This window comes from Camarhynchus parvulus, chromosome 3, assembly GCF_901933205.1.
Source record: "Camarhynchus parvulus chromosome 3, STF_HiC, whole genome shotgun sequence".
Lineage (NCBI taxonomy): Eukaryota > Metazoa > Chordata > Aves > Passeriformes > Thraupidae > Camarhynchus > Camarhynchus parvulus.
In genome coordinates this window covers 12,495,752-12,510,222 of record NC_044573.1, presented here as the reverse complement: position 1 = coordinate 12,510,222, position 14,471 = coordinate 12,495,752, and the positions used below count along the sequence as shown (strand labels likewise).

At 38.9% G+C, this 14,471-nt stretch overlaps 1 protein-coding gene across 1 annotated transcript in view; it reads right to left on the bottom strand.

The window, feature by feature from the left end:
- The window catches only part of CLIP4 (CAP-Gly domain containing linker protein family member 4), a 31,531-nt gene that overhangs the window by 10,285 nt on the left and 6,775 nt on the right, over positions 1-14,471 (bottom strand). Inside the window, exons 5-11 of the mRNA XM_030946056.1 lie at positions 14,154-14,293; positions 13,217-13,310; positions 12,176-12,337; positions 8,909-9,027; positions 6,429-6,665; positions 3,123-3,258; positions 2,272-2,412 (exon numbers count right to left, since the gene is read on the bottom strand). Coding sequence (XP_030801916.1) covers positions 2,272-2,412; positions 3,123-3,258; positions 6,429-6,665; positions 8,909-9,027; positions 12,176-12,337; positions 13,217-13,310; positions 14,154-14,293 — 1,029 coding nt within the window. The remainder of the gene's footprint in view (positions 1-2,271; positions 2,413-3,122; positions 3,259-6,428; positions 6,666-8,908; positions 9,028-12,175; positions 12,338-13,216; positions 13,311-14,153; positions 14,294-14,471) is intronic.

Here is a 14,471-nt window from a genome sequence, read left to right as displayed (position 1 = left end):
AAGGAATTTTATTTAAATCTTTCAAACATTCATATCTATAACATTCACATTAATAGACTTAAGGTCTACTATTCATCAGTATGAATTTCACAATTTCTGCTTTAAAGATTACACATCAAGGTTTTGAGAGAGATTGGAGATCAAATCTTCATTCAGACTACAAATAGTGATGTAAGCATGCCAGTATGATTTTGAAGAGCCTAATTCTCAGAGCAGCAATGTTGTGATGTGTGTAGGAACTCATACTCTCACCTAAGTTATAATTTGCAAACCGTCATTTTACATTTCTGACAGTTTCCTACCCTAACTCAATGAAGAACAAGCTTATCTAAGATTTATCCCCTCCCTGTCATGAAAGAAAAATCACATCTGTTTTATTTAACTACATCTCTCAGCTTAATTCAGCCACAGGGACTGAACAAGTTCATGAATATAGAGTATTTCCCAAATTTTTATGGCCATTAAGGCATCAGATCAAAAAACTAGTTGTTTGTGACTGATAACACATTTCTTAATTTTATCTCAGTAATCCTTTTCTTAGAAATTTGAAAAAGATCTTTTCTCATCAATCTGATGGATTATTCAAATCCAGTAGAATCAAATAAAATTTCAAAAACCCTATACAATATTATATTTTACTTTGCAGTTTATAACCTTATCTACAAAAACGTATTAACTTTTCTTGAATCATTATAAACCAATGTATTCCAGGGAGACAGTTTAAAGGAAAGAAATGTGACCTGGTGATGCACATAAACACTGCAAACCCAGCTTTGTCCTTGCCCCACTCCTGCAAACCAATCAGCCAGGCATGTTAATTGCCATGGAATTCTGTGCAAGGACTCCCTGCACACAGCAGCTTCCAGACACATCCAGAGGATGTAAGCTCTCCTGGGCAGATGATGCTTAACTCCCTCTGATTTCTACCTTAAAGCAAGGTATCAAATGTTTCAATTTTACAAAGACACAACTGCACCTTTGGGACAGAAAAGGTGAGTTATGACTGAACTAGGTCAGTGACAAAGAGAAAGTCCCTCCCATTATAGCTTAATGGGTTACAAACAGTTCACAGTAAAGTGAATCAAGCACTGGAAAATATTTAACAGAAGAAATCAGCCTGGATCTGCTCCTGAGCAATACTCCTAACAAACTGCTTATCCCTAGAAGCTTTTTATGCAAGATGCCCATTTATAAATAGTTTGAATCTTGTGCTAATTGTAAATACAGACACTTACTCCCCCCTCAATCTATGCAGAGAAAAGTTACATAAGTCACCCAAAAAGCTGTCAAAATGCATCTTTTCCTGGCACCAGCCTGCTGCACTGCTTCTATACCCTGCATATTTCAGGTGCAGTGTGCAGTGTTTTAGGGTGCTTGGGTAAATTCCATGGGAACCTGTGTTATCTTCCATCCCTTAAGCTGTGCTGCCTTAGTGTGAGTCACCTGAACAGGGCTCAAAAGGTGGAAGAAATGCCAATGAAATATTTACTGACATTATTACACAGGCAGCCAAACACGGGGGGCAGATTATGCATGGCCAGCACTGCACACAGCAGGGAAGAGCATGTTCTCCAAACAACTTGGAACCTGAACAGTCAGAAAACATGGATCATTCACTCCACAGGGAGGGAACTTACACAGAAGGATTAAGTAATTTGAGCAAATTACTAAGAAAGTAAACCAGAGCCAGAGACTGAGCCTGTAACTCCAATCAGTAGACTGAGGCCTTATTACAAGGACAACCTCTCTCTTCTAATTTGGCACTGGTTTTACTCAGATAATTTAATTAGCAGATAAAACACAATGAGTTAAATAGTTTCTTTATAGAAAGAAAATAAATCTCTTCAATTTCTAGGCATAAAGGTGTATAGATTACTTACTAGATTTTCATTCCTTGCAAAGTCTCCAGGAATATCTTACTAAATAGAACCTCATTAAGTTGAGACACTTAACTGTTATCACAGCCAATTAGAAATTACTTTAATGGCTCAAGAATAAATGTGGTAAGAGGTTCTCTATATAGAGCATGTAAAGAGTAAAAACTGTCACAGTACATCAGATCACTGTAATCACAGCTCCACACAACGTCACTTCCAGCACCACTCCACAGGCCAGTGAACTTCCAACCAGGACAACATGGAGTTAATGAATACCTTACCACCTCATCCCAGGCTATGAACTAACTCCAAACAAGAATTTTAATACCAAGACTTACTAATTCTTGAAGATTAGTATCCCCCATCCTGTGTCAACATGCAAGAAAATACTCACCAGAATTCACTTTGGAAGTCACGTGTGTCACATCTACTTTCTTGGATTTGACTAAAGGCGAAGAGCGCGTGGAAGAGCTTCGTATGGAGCTTTTCTTGTGATCAGAAGCCTTGCTTATTTTGGATAGGGGTGCAAAGATACCTGGAGAGAAAATTGTATGTGCCAACAAAGAACCATGGATAATGGTAAAGTAATGAAAATTTGCAGCTACTCTCTCACACCAATTAATTCAGGGTTTTTTTTTAGCCACCGTCATAACTTGCTATGCTGACAAAGCACTTGCAGGGTAGGAAGGACAAGCTCAAGAGAACAGTGAAATCAAAATCCTTATCAAGCAACTTGAACAGAATAGTTGGAAACACTCAGACTATCAATTAGAATCTCCTTTTTGTCCTAACAGTAACATACAGTCTCCACTGCTACAAAACACAGTACCTTTGTATGCCCTGTGTGGCCACAGCACCTCAATTAAAATACCTCAAGCTCAAAGTTAGAAAACAATTACAAGCAGGAATGTCTGAGCAAGGAAGACAAAGCAGGTAAAAAAACATGGCTATTACTGTTATAGTACAAACAAGTCCTTTCAACAGTATCAATGAAAACACAGGAAATCTCACATTTTCAAGGAAATAACCAGAAATTTTGACTGGTTGGTTGTTTCAGTCATTTTGCAAATAGTTGCAGCCAAAACTTTAGGACCAGCTAAAGAACCAATAAATCAAACAAAGCACTGTAAAGAAAAGCAACAGAATCTGCTACCTGTTTTTATCCTCCCAAACAGCTCATACCTTCCAGTACTCTTTAAAATTGGGGGTTTAAAAATTGAAGAGAAAATAAAATAAAGGCTATACCGCGTTTTGGTGCACACTTGAAGTACTGGACTTTTCCAACACTTCCATTGTTCTTCCCTTCTGGTTCATCCAGCTCTACACCAGCCCACTGGCCACTGGCAAATTCTGTTGTGCCACAAAATCTTAAGGTACCAACCTAAGACAAAAAAGAATCAACAAAGAATGGGTTTGTTAAACAAATGTTGTTAATGAGAAAATAGTATGGGTTATGAAAGAGACAGCAAGTCATCTCCAAAATGCAAGACAAGTCATCACAAAAATGGAAACATCATTTCCCTCATTTATTCACATTCCTACCTTTCAACACCACTCAATACATTTTCCAAAAGGTCTTATTCCTTCTGTGTGCATTTTGCATTAAACATTATGGACAAATGCCACAACAGACAAGAATTAGACAGTAAGAACCACTGTAAACACAGCTCTAGGTCAGCAAGCACATGCCCAGTGAGAGGTTTTACTTGCACTGTTTATCCAGAATCAGGGCTAGGTATCTTCCTGAACTGGAGGTTCCATAGAAATATTAGACAAATCTTTGTGTGCATAGATACAAACAAGCATATATATTTATATATATAGCAAAGGTTCGAGGGTAAACTTCAGAGCATAATTAATTTTTTTCTTTGGAAAAGGTTCTTATGATTAAACAAAATTTTAAAAGCCAGCAAATGTTTTAACCATTTGCTGTTGCTTCAATAAATACTATAAACGCTGAACAGATAAGCATATGAAGAATATCAAGACAGACCAGTCCTGCTGGTAGACTTCTTTATCCACAAATATACATTATAAGCTCACACACTTCAACCAAACAGGGGAGGAAAAACTACAAGAGCTGCATTTAACCTTGATTTACATTCATTTCTATATTTGATTTTTAAATTAGTTTTAGTAATAAGAAACTTTGATCTTTCAGTTGCTCAGTTTTCCTCATCTCATGTGACATTAATGTTAGTTCATTTTACATTATGACTCCACTGTTTAACCTAAGCCTCAGAGAGTAAACAGATAGAAACAATTTTTTTTTAACTACAAAACCTTCCAGCTACTTTTCCTAATGTCTGTAAAGAAACAAACACAACCCAGAGCCTCTTCTCTTATGCTGAAGATCTCCTTAAACTTGACTGCTATAGGCAGGTATGTCACACTAATCTAGACTGAGACCTTGTACCTACTGACACAGGGATTCAATTCAGCCAGGGGAAGTTTGGCCAAGCAGCCCCACGGATTCCTACAATTCCTCCACTTACTTTCCAGGCACCAGCCAAAGGGCATTTACTGAGCAGAAAGGAAAACAGCCAGCATCTTAAACTGGAGATGGCAAAACTGCAACTTCAATTCTGCCCAAGGACCTGTGCAAGCAAGGAGCAGGGGATCTCTCTCACATGAGACACAGGAGGAGCAGCTTTCTCCCAGCTGCTATCTCCTTTTCACTCCCTTTTCATCAGATGTGATCCAAATGGGAACTCAGCCTAGCAGAGCAGGAGCTGGTGGAGCTGTGGGGCCCCAAATCACATACACATGAACACCTGCTTACACAGCTTCCTACCCTGCAGGACAACCAGAACGACAGGCACAGCAGGAGCCAGGAGAGGAATCCATTCTCCCTCTGGCATCTACTGTGCTTGGCTTTCAAGCTTCATTAAAGCTGACATACTAGGAGACTGCAGAAGCAGAAAAGACAACAGGAACCCGTAAATATAGCTCCAAAAATGCTGCTGTTCCAAGTGCCCTCATCCCAGCTTCCATATTCCAGAATGAGAACTGATCCAGGAGAAAGTTAAAAACAGGGCACCATTTTACTCATCCTGTTTTCACTTTTGCTCCACCCTGCAGGAATTTAGGAGTATCGAGGGGGAGGGGAAGGCAGGGCTGAGAACAAATTCTCCATTCGGGCAAAGAGAGAAAAGGGGTGGGAAGAAATGTGGGAGTACTGCACAACTGCTCCTCGCACACAAAGGAAGGAAGGGAGGAAAGCTGCTGTGGAAATGGAAGTTCAAAAAGCACAATCACATTCCTTCTTCCCACCTGCTCTAGAACGGGCTCCCTTAAAGAAAAACAAGCTAGCTGCAAAGCCCTGCTGGCCTTTGGCAGCACAAAAACAACTTCCAACAACTTCTTTAAAAACACTGCAACAGCATAATCAATTAGAAGAAATAAAAGCAACCAAACCCAGGCAGCTCTGTCCATGCACAGTGAGCACATTACAGCACAAACTGTTCTGTGGGCCTTACTTACACAAGAGCACCAATTTCACCACTTTCTTGCTCTAAAGCCTCCATTAACTTGCACTTACATTATCTCCTCTTGCTGCCACTGTGATTTCTGATAAAGAAACTTCTGTCTTTAAAGAATAAGCGGCTTTCTGTAAATACTTCAGTTAAAATGCCTTCTGCATAGCTAGTGATTCCTTTGCTCTCCCTGACCCAATTTCAAGAATACACCAAATTAAAATACACAATGGGAGCTGCTTCACACTCTTGCTGGAGATCACTTTAGAATCTTTCAGTTGTGACAGTTACAAATCTGAAGTTATATTAGGAAAGCTATTAATGTGAAAGCTATTCAAATATAAAATTTTGCTGAAAAATGCTTTCAGTATTTACCAGGAAAAAAGTACTTCTCTGAAAGAGCTCTAGCACTTAGATCCCTTGCTATCACAGCAAATAAAAAGTCTGAATACTGAATGCAATATTAATGCTACAGTTTTAAAATGTTTTAGAAAGGTGGCTATCATGGTAGCTTCTAAAGAGCTATTCACATTTGAGCTGGACCTCTTTTAACTACATCCTTATACTTTCACAGAACCATGTAACAACCCTGTTGGCACAGCACTGCTCCAAACATTTTAGCTGCATTGCACCAGTGAAATTGGGTTACTATAGGCTAAGCAGAACTGAAGGGTTTGTTCCCTGCCTTCTGGAAACTATCAGGAGTACTTCACAAACACACACTCCTAACAAAGCTGGGCAACTCACAGAGTAATTTGCCAACTTTACCATCACTTTGATGTGACATCAAAAACATTAATAAAAGCTGAGCCATGCTGACGTACTCTAGGAGACTGTTAAAAATCATTTCAAGACACAAAATGCAGCCTATGCCTGTCAAAACTGCTTCTCATAATAATGACTTTATCACACAACTCCTCGGCTTATTACTTTCCCTAACCAGTTCCTTGCTGCCATCCAGAGATCACACCTTCCAGAAAGCATTTCAGACCCTCAAATTGAGGTATGTCTCCAAAGTGGTAAAGAAATGGACTCTCCAGGAATTATGAGAGTGGTGCCAGGCTGGTGGCCATACCTTCTGTCCTGCAATAACGACACGATCCCCCAGCTTCAGGCCAAGTGACAAAAGCATGGCCCTGCCTGTGACATGGTCATAGGTTGGAATCATGGCTTTGGAGATGTCACACGAGAGAGGCACTGCATCCAGCAGGATCTGCTTGATTTCCTTTGCACTGGCTGCTGCATCTGCCATTTCCAGTGGCATATCTACTGGATCAGGAACCACATCTGCTGGAATCTGCCCTTTGTCATTCTGTAGAAACATAACATAGCACAGGATTTAATGCTGTTACAAGATAAATCTGACCAGATGAAAACACAGTGTTTCACAAAGTGTTTAATCCTCTTTATCAGATATTTTTCCTAGAATATAAACAGCTATGAAAAAAATCCACACTTTCAAATAAGGATACCAAAACATCCTTAGCTAGATCAGCTAGCATGTACAGCATCTCATTTTTGAAACTGATAAGTAACCAACATTTTCAAATTTAAGAACATTATTAGGACTCAGAACACCTGAAACAAGACACTTGTGTCTATCTGTATACCTGAACTCAGAGTTAGGAAAGCAAAGCAGACTTCTGGTCTGTAATGCCAACACCAAAATGCAAACTCCTCCCAAAGAATGTCTTTACCCAGCATATAGCTTGCTCCTTGGTGAGGCTTATTCCAAATGTAAGAGGGAATTTAATTAATGTATGTTGCATGTATAGAATATGCAAATGCGATGGCTCATACGAGTACCTGAATAAATCTGTTCAGGTTTATCTAGACACAGACTAACCTATGAGAGATGGATTAAGGACAGAGTCCTTTCCAAACACATCCCACTCCCAGAGAGCTCTGACTGTGATTCCCTGCATGTCCTATGTGACAGGACAAGTTGTTGGAGCACCGGCTCTCCTGGAGTTAACCTCAACTCCAGGCATTTGCCCAGACAGCAGGTACTGTCAGCCTGCTCCAGGGACAGTCCTACCTACACTCTTTAGCAAAGCCATTGATGTGGAGCTTTGGCTGTCTGCCCATTTTCACAACATCTGCAGCAAAATAATCATCTCATTCTTCCAAATATGTCTCAACTGAGCCCCTGGACTCGGACATTACCAGAAGGAATGATGCAGAGTAAGATTGTACTTGTCTTGGTCCCTTCAAAACAGACTAGAAGTTCAATGTTTCCTGAACCCCCTCTCAATCCATCTCAAAGCTAGAAAAGTATAATCCTTACTCAGAATTTACACTGCTGTTCCCAAATAACCCAACTCTACACACTGTCTCTAATCAAAACTTTATTGCAAGTTTGAGCAATTCAACACCCACCATTCCTTAAAAATCGCCAATCACTCTGTAAGTAAAAATCACACTACCTTAAAAACAGGAAATAGCTGGGTTAAAGTTGAGTGGGGAGTTTGAGTTTGCAGTCATGACATTAGAGATTATTTTGGTCATATCAGCCCCACAATTCAGACCACCAGGTGCCCTGCAAACACAAAACAGGGGCAGAGCAGTGGCAGGAAAGCAAAGTGGAAGCTCAGGGGAAGCTCAGGATTTCCCTTCCCAAGGGCACAGCCACCCCTGGCAGCTCAGAAAGCTTGTGCAACTACAAAGCAGCACTCCCTGTGACAACAGACTCCCAAACATAACAGCTGCCAGAGAACTTGAGACACATTCATGCACACTGAATAGAGAGACAAAAAGAACCCCACCATTTTCCAAGAGATCTAGATTGAATATCATGAAGAACTGTACGGACAATAATGCCAGGAGATTTCACAGCAACAGTGCTACATAAAATAATGACTTTTGAGTACCCTTAAAACAGCTATGATTTCTCATTTAAAATAACCCCCTGCATTTGAAAACAGAGAACTGAGATACTGGTTTTGCTAAAATAAGAACACCTTCCAAGCCCCTCCCCCCAAAAACACAAACAACAAAAAAACCACCAAACACCCAAATCAAACACAAAACTCAATCAAAACCCGAGACTGTGGCAGTAACCCAATATTAGACACATATTAGCAACACTCTGCAGTGTAACCTGTGCCTATTACTGGGTTACTAAGGAGAGCAGGTGATGTTTACGCATTCTCAGTTACTCATGCTAACACCAGGCTCACTGCTAAGCACAGCACTGCACTTCTGGAGGGCAAAGATTGCACTCCTCCATTTCTGAAAAGATCCCAGACTGCCATGGGTACTCAGCTGATGCAAGACACCCATGAGTATTAATAAATGAAAGCTCAAACAACAAACAGAAAAACCTCTTGAAAGTTATTTGAACTAATGAACCAGACCGTGACACAAAAATACAAACTTCAACACACGAGTAGGACAAAGCACACAAAATCATCCACTATGAGTTGCAAATATCTTTTTCTGAGGCACTCTCACTCCATGTAGCACACTTTCAGCTAGTCAGAATCCTGGTCAGACTGTTCAGTATTTCCAGGTACCTTTTTCACCTTCAGGTGAATCTACAACCTAACTCCTTACCCTAAAGGCAGGATTTGCTCCATGTTCCAGTAAACACTTGACAGCTCCTGTGCATAGGTTAAATGCAGCAATATGCAAAGCTGTTCCAAAATCAAAATCACTACAGGTGGCATCCACATCTGCAATTAAACATCACATGTGAGGTATGCAAGTCTGTTACATGAACATTTCCCCTACAGATTCCTTGAGAGGACATTCATTTTTACTGTTTATGCTAGCATTTACACAGACACACCATTATTTATGTACCAAATGCATATAAGAAGTAATTCTACATGGATATCAACCTTATTTGCAGCTGTTTATTCATACCACGAACCAACCTGTAAGATGAGCATGTACTTTCACTCATTTTTTACTACTGATGGCTTAACTGCAAAATTGCTGCTACTCAGGGTGCCAAATCTACTGTGACAAGATTAACAAGTGAGTAACTTCAGGTTTGCAAGTAAATTAATTTTTTAATGTTTCAGAAACATTTATATTTTACTGCTTCTAGGTGTCAAACATTAAAATGAGATGCATCTCCAACCAGTTGTTTTCCTTCGTGAGCAGGCAGTAGGGCAAGGGAAAACTGATTATACATCTGCTTTACACTGATTTAATTACTAATGGCCAAGAATTAAGTAAGAGCTGGTGATTGTTACAATTTCTTTGTTTTCAAAGAATTGCACTCTGAAGGGTCTCACACTGATAGTTTGGAAAATGGAGAACTGCATCTGCCTGGAAGTGATTCAGCACAATATATATTTCTATCAGTTGTTCCCAATATATCTTTCAATCTGCTATGAAGTTATTAGTGTTCTAGAAGATTGGAGTTTAAATGTGTGTTTAGTCTGAGGCTCCTCTCTTAAATTACACAAGAGAGATGTCATTTTGAGTCAGTTAGGTATAGGACTGTTAATTAAAAATGCCAGCTGATTTAATACACAAGCACAAGAGCACAAGTATTAGCAATCATGTACAATTTGAAATACTAGTGAGGAACATAAAACTTTCCACCTCAGGGCTGAAGAGTTTCCTTATATTTTCCAGTATCAGTCTCCATCCCAAAAAACACTAGCCCTTCTCACAATGCCATAAACAAAGTATATCCCAACTGTATCAACATCCTTATATAGTTACACTAAATAAAAATAAAACATCAACAATATAGAAAATACACAGTTATATATGTCTGTATAGACGTGTTAAGTTCATACATACTAGTAAAACTGACTCAATTTTATAAAGATCAAAGGTAACAAATTTCCAATCAGAATTTAACAGTTTTGCAATTGCTGTGATTGAACACAAACATGAAAAAAGACTGCATTCACATGCCTCAATCCTAACGAGAGCTACACATGCAGATGTACCAAAGGTCAGAAAACATCACCAGTTTAAAACCAGCTAGAAGCTGATGAGCTGCATACAGCCAGTGAAACTTCCATGGGATACAGTCAAACATTTTCTGCACACATAGGAACCAATTTGCAGAAATACCGGTCAGTAGCATCAGCTACTGAGCCATCAACAGCTGCATGTACTCCTATTTTGAAAAACAACTGATGTGTGGTTTAGCTTTTTGAGTTAGACTCTGTGACTTCCTCAGACTTGCAAGCTTCATGCTTAGATTTTCTGAACAGCTCTCTTACAGCTTCAATCTAAGTGGGCATAGTAGACGTGACAGGAAGAAAGACAAATATCAAATGTTACCAGGTAACTACCCCCAAACTGTCTAGAAGAAAATAATATACAATTTTTGTATTTAAAACCTCTAAAAATCCAAGATCAAACTAGCTCTGTACTGCAGCAACTGAGTAAATCTGTATGAAGACTTTAACTACAGAGTGTCATAAAGAAAGCAGTTTAGCAGTGAATAAAAAGGAAACACCTGTGCTTCACAATGGGTGTCTCAGAGTCAGCACACCACTGTCCTGAAGTTATTTTTATATTAGCAACCATTTTTTCTCCAGTTCAGTATGGATTCATCCAAAGCATGTTCACCTTCTACGTATGTTCTTCCTTCTCTGCAAACTGCCTGATGAAGTATGGAGCTAAAATTATTCTATTAATTCAGACTATCCATTGTTTCCATGTCACAGGGCAAATAATTTTACATATTTCCTGAGATTAAAAATATCAGCTGTTTATCCAAGAATTGCCAACTGCCCAGTAACTGGAGTGGTTTCTTTGGAAATCTGAGCAAAGTCCCACCCCTTCTGCAGGAACTGCACAGGAGGAGAACACCAAATGCCAACAAGGTCTGAAAGGAGACTGCTGATGCAAATTATGGAAGCCAGGCTATTGAAATGTGATGTGGACTTAACTACTGTGCAGTCTGATTTTGCCTTTTGTTATCCACCCACACATGTCACCTCCTAAGCAAGTCACACCAGTAAAAGCACTGCTTAGCAATTACCTCCATGGAGATTCAAGACGTGGTAAGCAAGCCCTGGGTACTCCAAAAGCCTACCAGCTTTTCAAACTGCTAAGAGAGAGTCCCTAGATAAATAAATCCTTTTGCAAACTAGCACAAATCAGAAGGATATTCAGTAAAACAAATTCACATTTGTACCATTTTAGTGACAAATTCACATTTGTACAATTTTAGCAATAAAGTTGCTTACTGGTTTTGCTGTCCTGACCAAATTAGAAACAAACGGTTCTGATCAGAACCATTTCTGTATTTCCATGTGCATCACTATAAATAGGGCTCCAACTACCAGTCCTTCACAGTATCATCCCAAAAGGTGTTATCTATTTATGCCAAACACTACAGTTAAATTGCTACTTAAACAGGACCTTCTACATAGCTGAGAAATGGGAAAACGAGCACATCAAAATTGCCTCAGTCACAGGTTTGCCACATGCAATTGCCAAATCCCCGCTACTCCTTTAACCTTCTCCCCACATGTCAAACATACTTCTCAATGTTTAAGGAACTTGAAAACCACAAGATTTTACTAAAATAATTGTGTCTTTGGTTTTCTGCAAACATTCTCTTAGTTCTCAATAACTTGAGATTAACCTGTTTGCTTTCCAGTCTATTTGAAACTTCTACTGTCTTGTACAAAGCTCAAGTTTAAAAACCAGCAATGGAAACAGTACAGTAAAGCACTAAAAAATAACTTAAGAGAAAAAATGAACCAATGAACCAATAAAAGAATAAGAAATTATTTATGTATAATGGATAAATGAACACCAGACTTACAGAGCACAATACACCAGCTCAGGATCTACAAAATATGGGCAAGTACATGAAACAAAGGTCACAGTGCCTACCTTTTGGCTTTGCATTTTTCAAAATAACACTGATCAGTTCTGGAACATCAAAGTAGGCAGCATAGTGCAAGGCATTCATATTTGTCCAGCGGCTGCGCAAGCTGCTGTCAGCACCCAACTCAATCAGCTGTGTTGCAAATTTTACAGCAGTTTCAACATCACCTGCAGGGTAATTTTTGTAAAGAATGCATTAGTGATTTCTTTATTTGACCTCAAAAAACACACACATGTTTATGTGTAAAACAAAACATACATTAAGCCCTTCAAGCTCACAGCAGAACTATTACTATGCCTTTCTTTTTAAGATTAGGATACAGAAATCTCTGCCCTTTATGATAAAGGGCTGAAATCTCTAGTGTATAATAACACTATCTGTTTTTCTCTAATGTAAGTACTGTGTCAGCCAGCAAACCCAGGAATTTTAGGATCTGGTAGGAGAAAAAGAAATGCACATCACAATTTGATGTTGAAGTTCATGTTAAAAGATGTGCCAACACCAGGGAAGATGACCAGAGAAGATGCCAGACTTCTCTCAAACTCAGAGGAGAAGTGGGCTCAGGTACAAAAACATAGAAAAGTTAATAGGGGTGTTCAAACAGAGCTAAATGTACTCTCATTTCCAGTATTTATGACCATAATAATGCAAACAAAGTTTATTGTTCTCTTCTGACACAAACAGGGTGAAAGAAACAAAACAAAAAGAACAGCCAAGTCACCTAAATGTTCTGCTGTAAGAAAACTACAGCAAAAATTATAGCAAACTTGTAGCTTGCACCTCAGTCTCAAACTGCCTTTGCTACATGAAGTATCTGTTTAAGCTGGTACTACTGTGTGTAATACCCATACCACTAACTCAGCTTGCTCCCCATAGCTACAGCTGCAGTTCTGCATCTTCCTTGCTCATGGCCACTAGAGCAGAGAAAACCAAGCACAAGGAAAAAAAAAAATCTACTGCAAGGAAAAATCCTGTAAGGGTCAGTGGGATAAGCTTATGTGAGTCAATTAGGTTTTTACATCTATAATGACTTTTTTTTTACTCACCAATGCCATGAGCCCCTGATTTGCAAGTGTAATGCAGGAGAGTCATATCAGTCAGTCCATCTCTGTCATTCACATTGCATCCCCTTTTAATGATCTGACAGGCAAGTGGAAAACAAGCACATTTTAGCTCGGGCATATCTCTGACATCACTACTATTTCCTAAGTTATTGCAGATATACAGATTCCTGAATTCATTGCAATGGCTAGGAACAAAGAAGCCTGCCAGAAAAGCCTCTTAACTGCAGAACTGAGCAACATATACAAATGTAATAAATAGCATTATAATTAACCTTCATTATTAACAGATTAAAAGAATCTTTATATTGCTCCTTCTAACATATACTTCACATGCTAAAAAGTTAAGCAATTAACTGCGTGAGAAAATGATTTATGAACCTCTCCCCTTGTTCTTTGATCTCTCAACAATTACCCAGCCCACTCCCATGCAACCCCAACAAAAAGAAGCCCCCAGGTATAATATGGTAGGGTTCATCGTCACTACACTTCCCCAGAAAAACCTGTAATCCAGAAGAAAAATAAGAAAGTAGGATAGAAATACTAGAAACACATTTTGTGCCTTGGAAATATTACCCTTAAGGTCGGGCTTTAACAGTAATTTCATGTATTTTTTGGGTTTGGGTTTGGTACTACTGCTAAGTAGGAAACTGAAACACCAAGGTGAAGGGTCTCAACACAATTGCCTTGAGAGAAACATTGTTTATACCATCTATGCAAACATACTGAATTTTATCCATCATCTTTCGTTTTCCAAATAAAACCTGACAACATGTGGAATACAAGGCATGATCAGTCACTACTTCTTAAAAGGCAAAATCTGCATTTATGATTAATTCTGCTTCTGAATGAATTGGTTTTATTCACTGTCAACACAGTGTTTAACATTGAGAGCACTCAAGGATCTTGATTTGTATCTCACCTCATTCCCAATAATATCAATATTCTGCTGGACCTGTGGAACCCACTGCCTTAAGATAGCAAACAATTCAGAAACTGATGTTTTGGGGTCAAAGAGTATTTCTTGGCATGCTGCATCATTGGGATCGAAGAAGGAAAACTCTGTTAAAAAAGAAAAGAGTCTTTATATAAGATCTTGATATTTAACATGCATCTAGTTTTTCAAACTCAGAGGCAAAGAACAGCAGAGAGAAAACATCTTCTTCTTCTTCCATCACAATTTCCATGGAACATACTAAAATATAAACACAGTCTAATCACGAAGGCATTCTGTGACCTC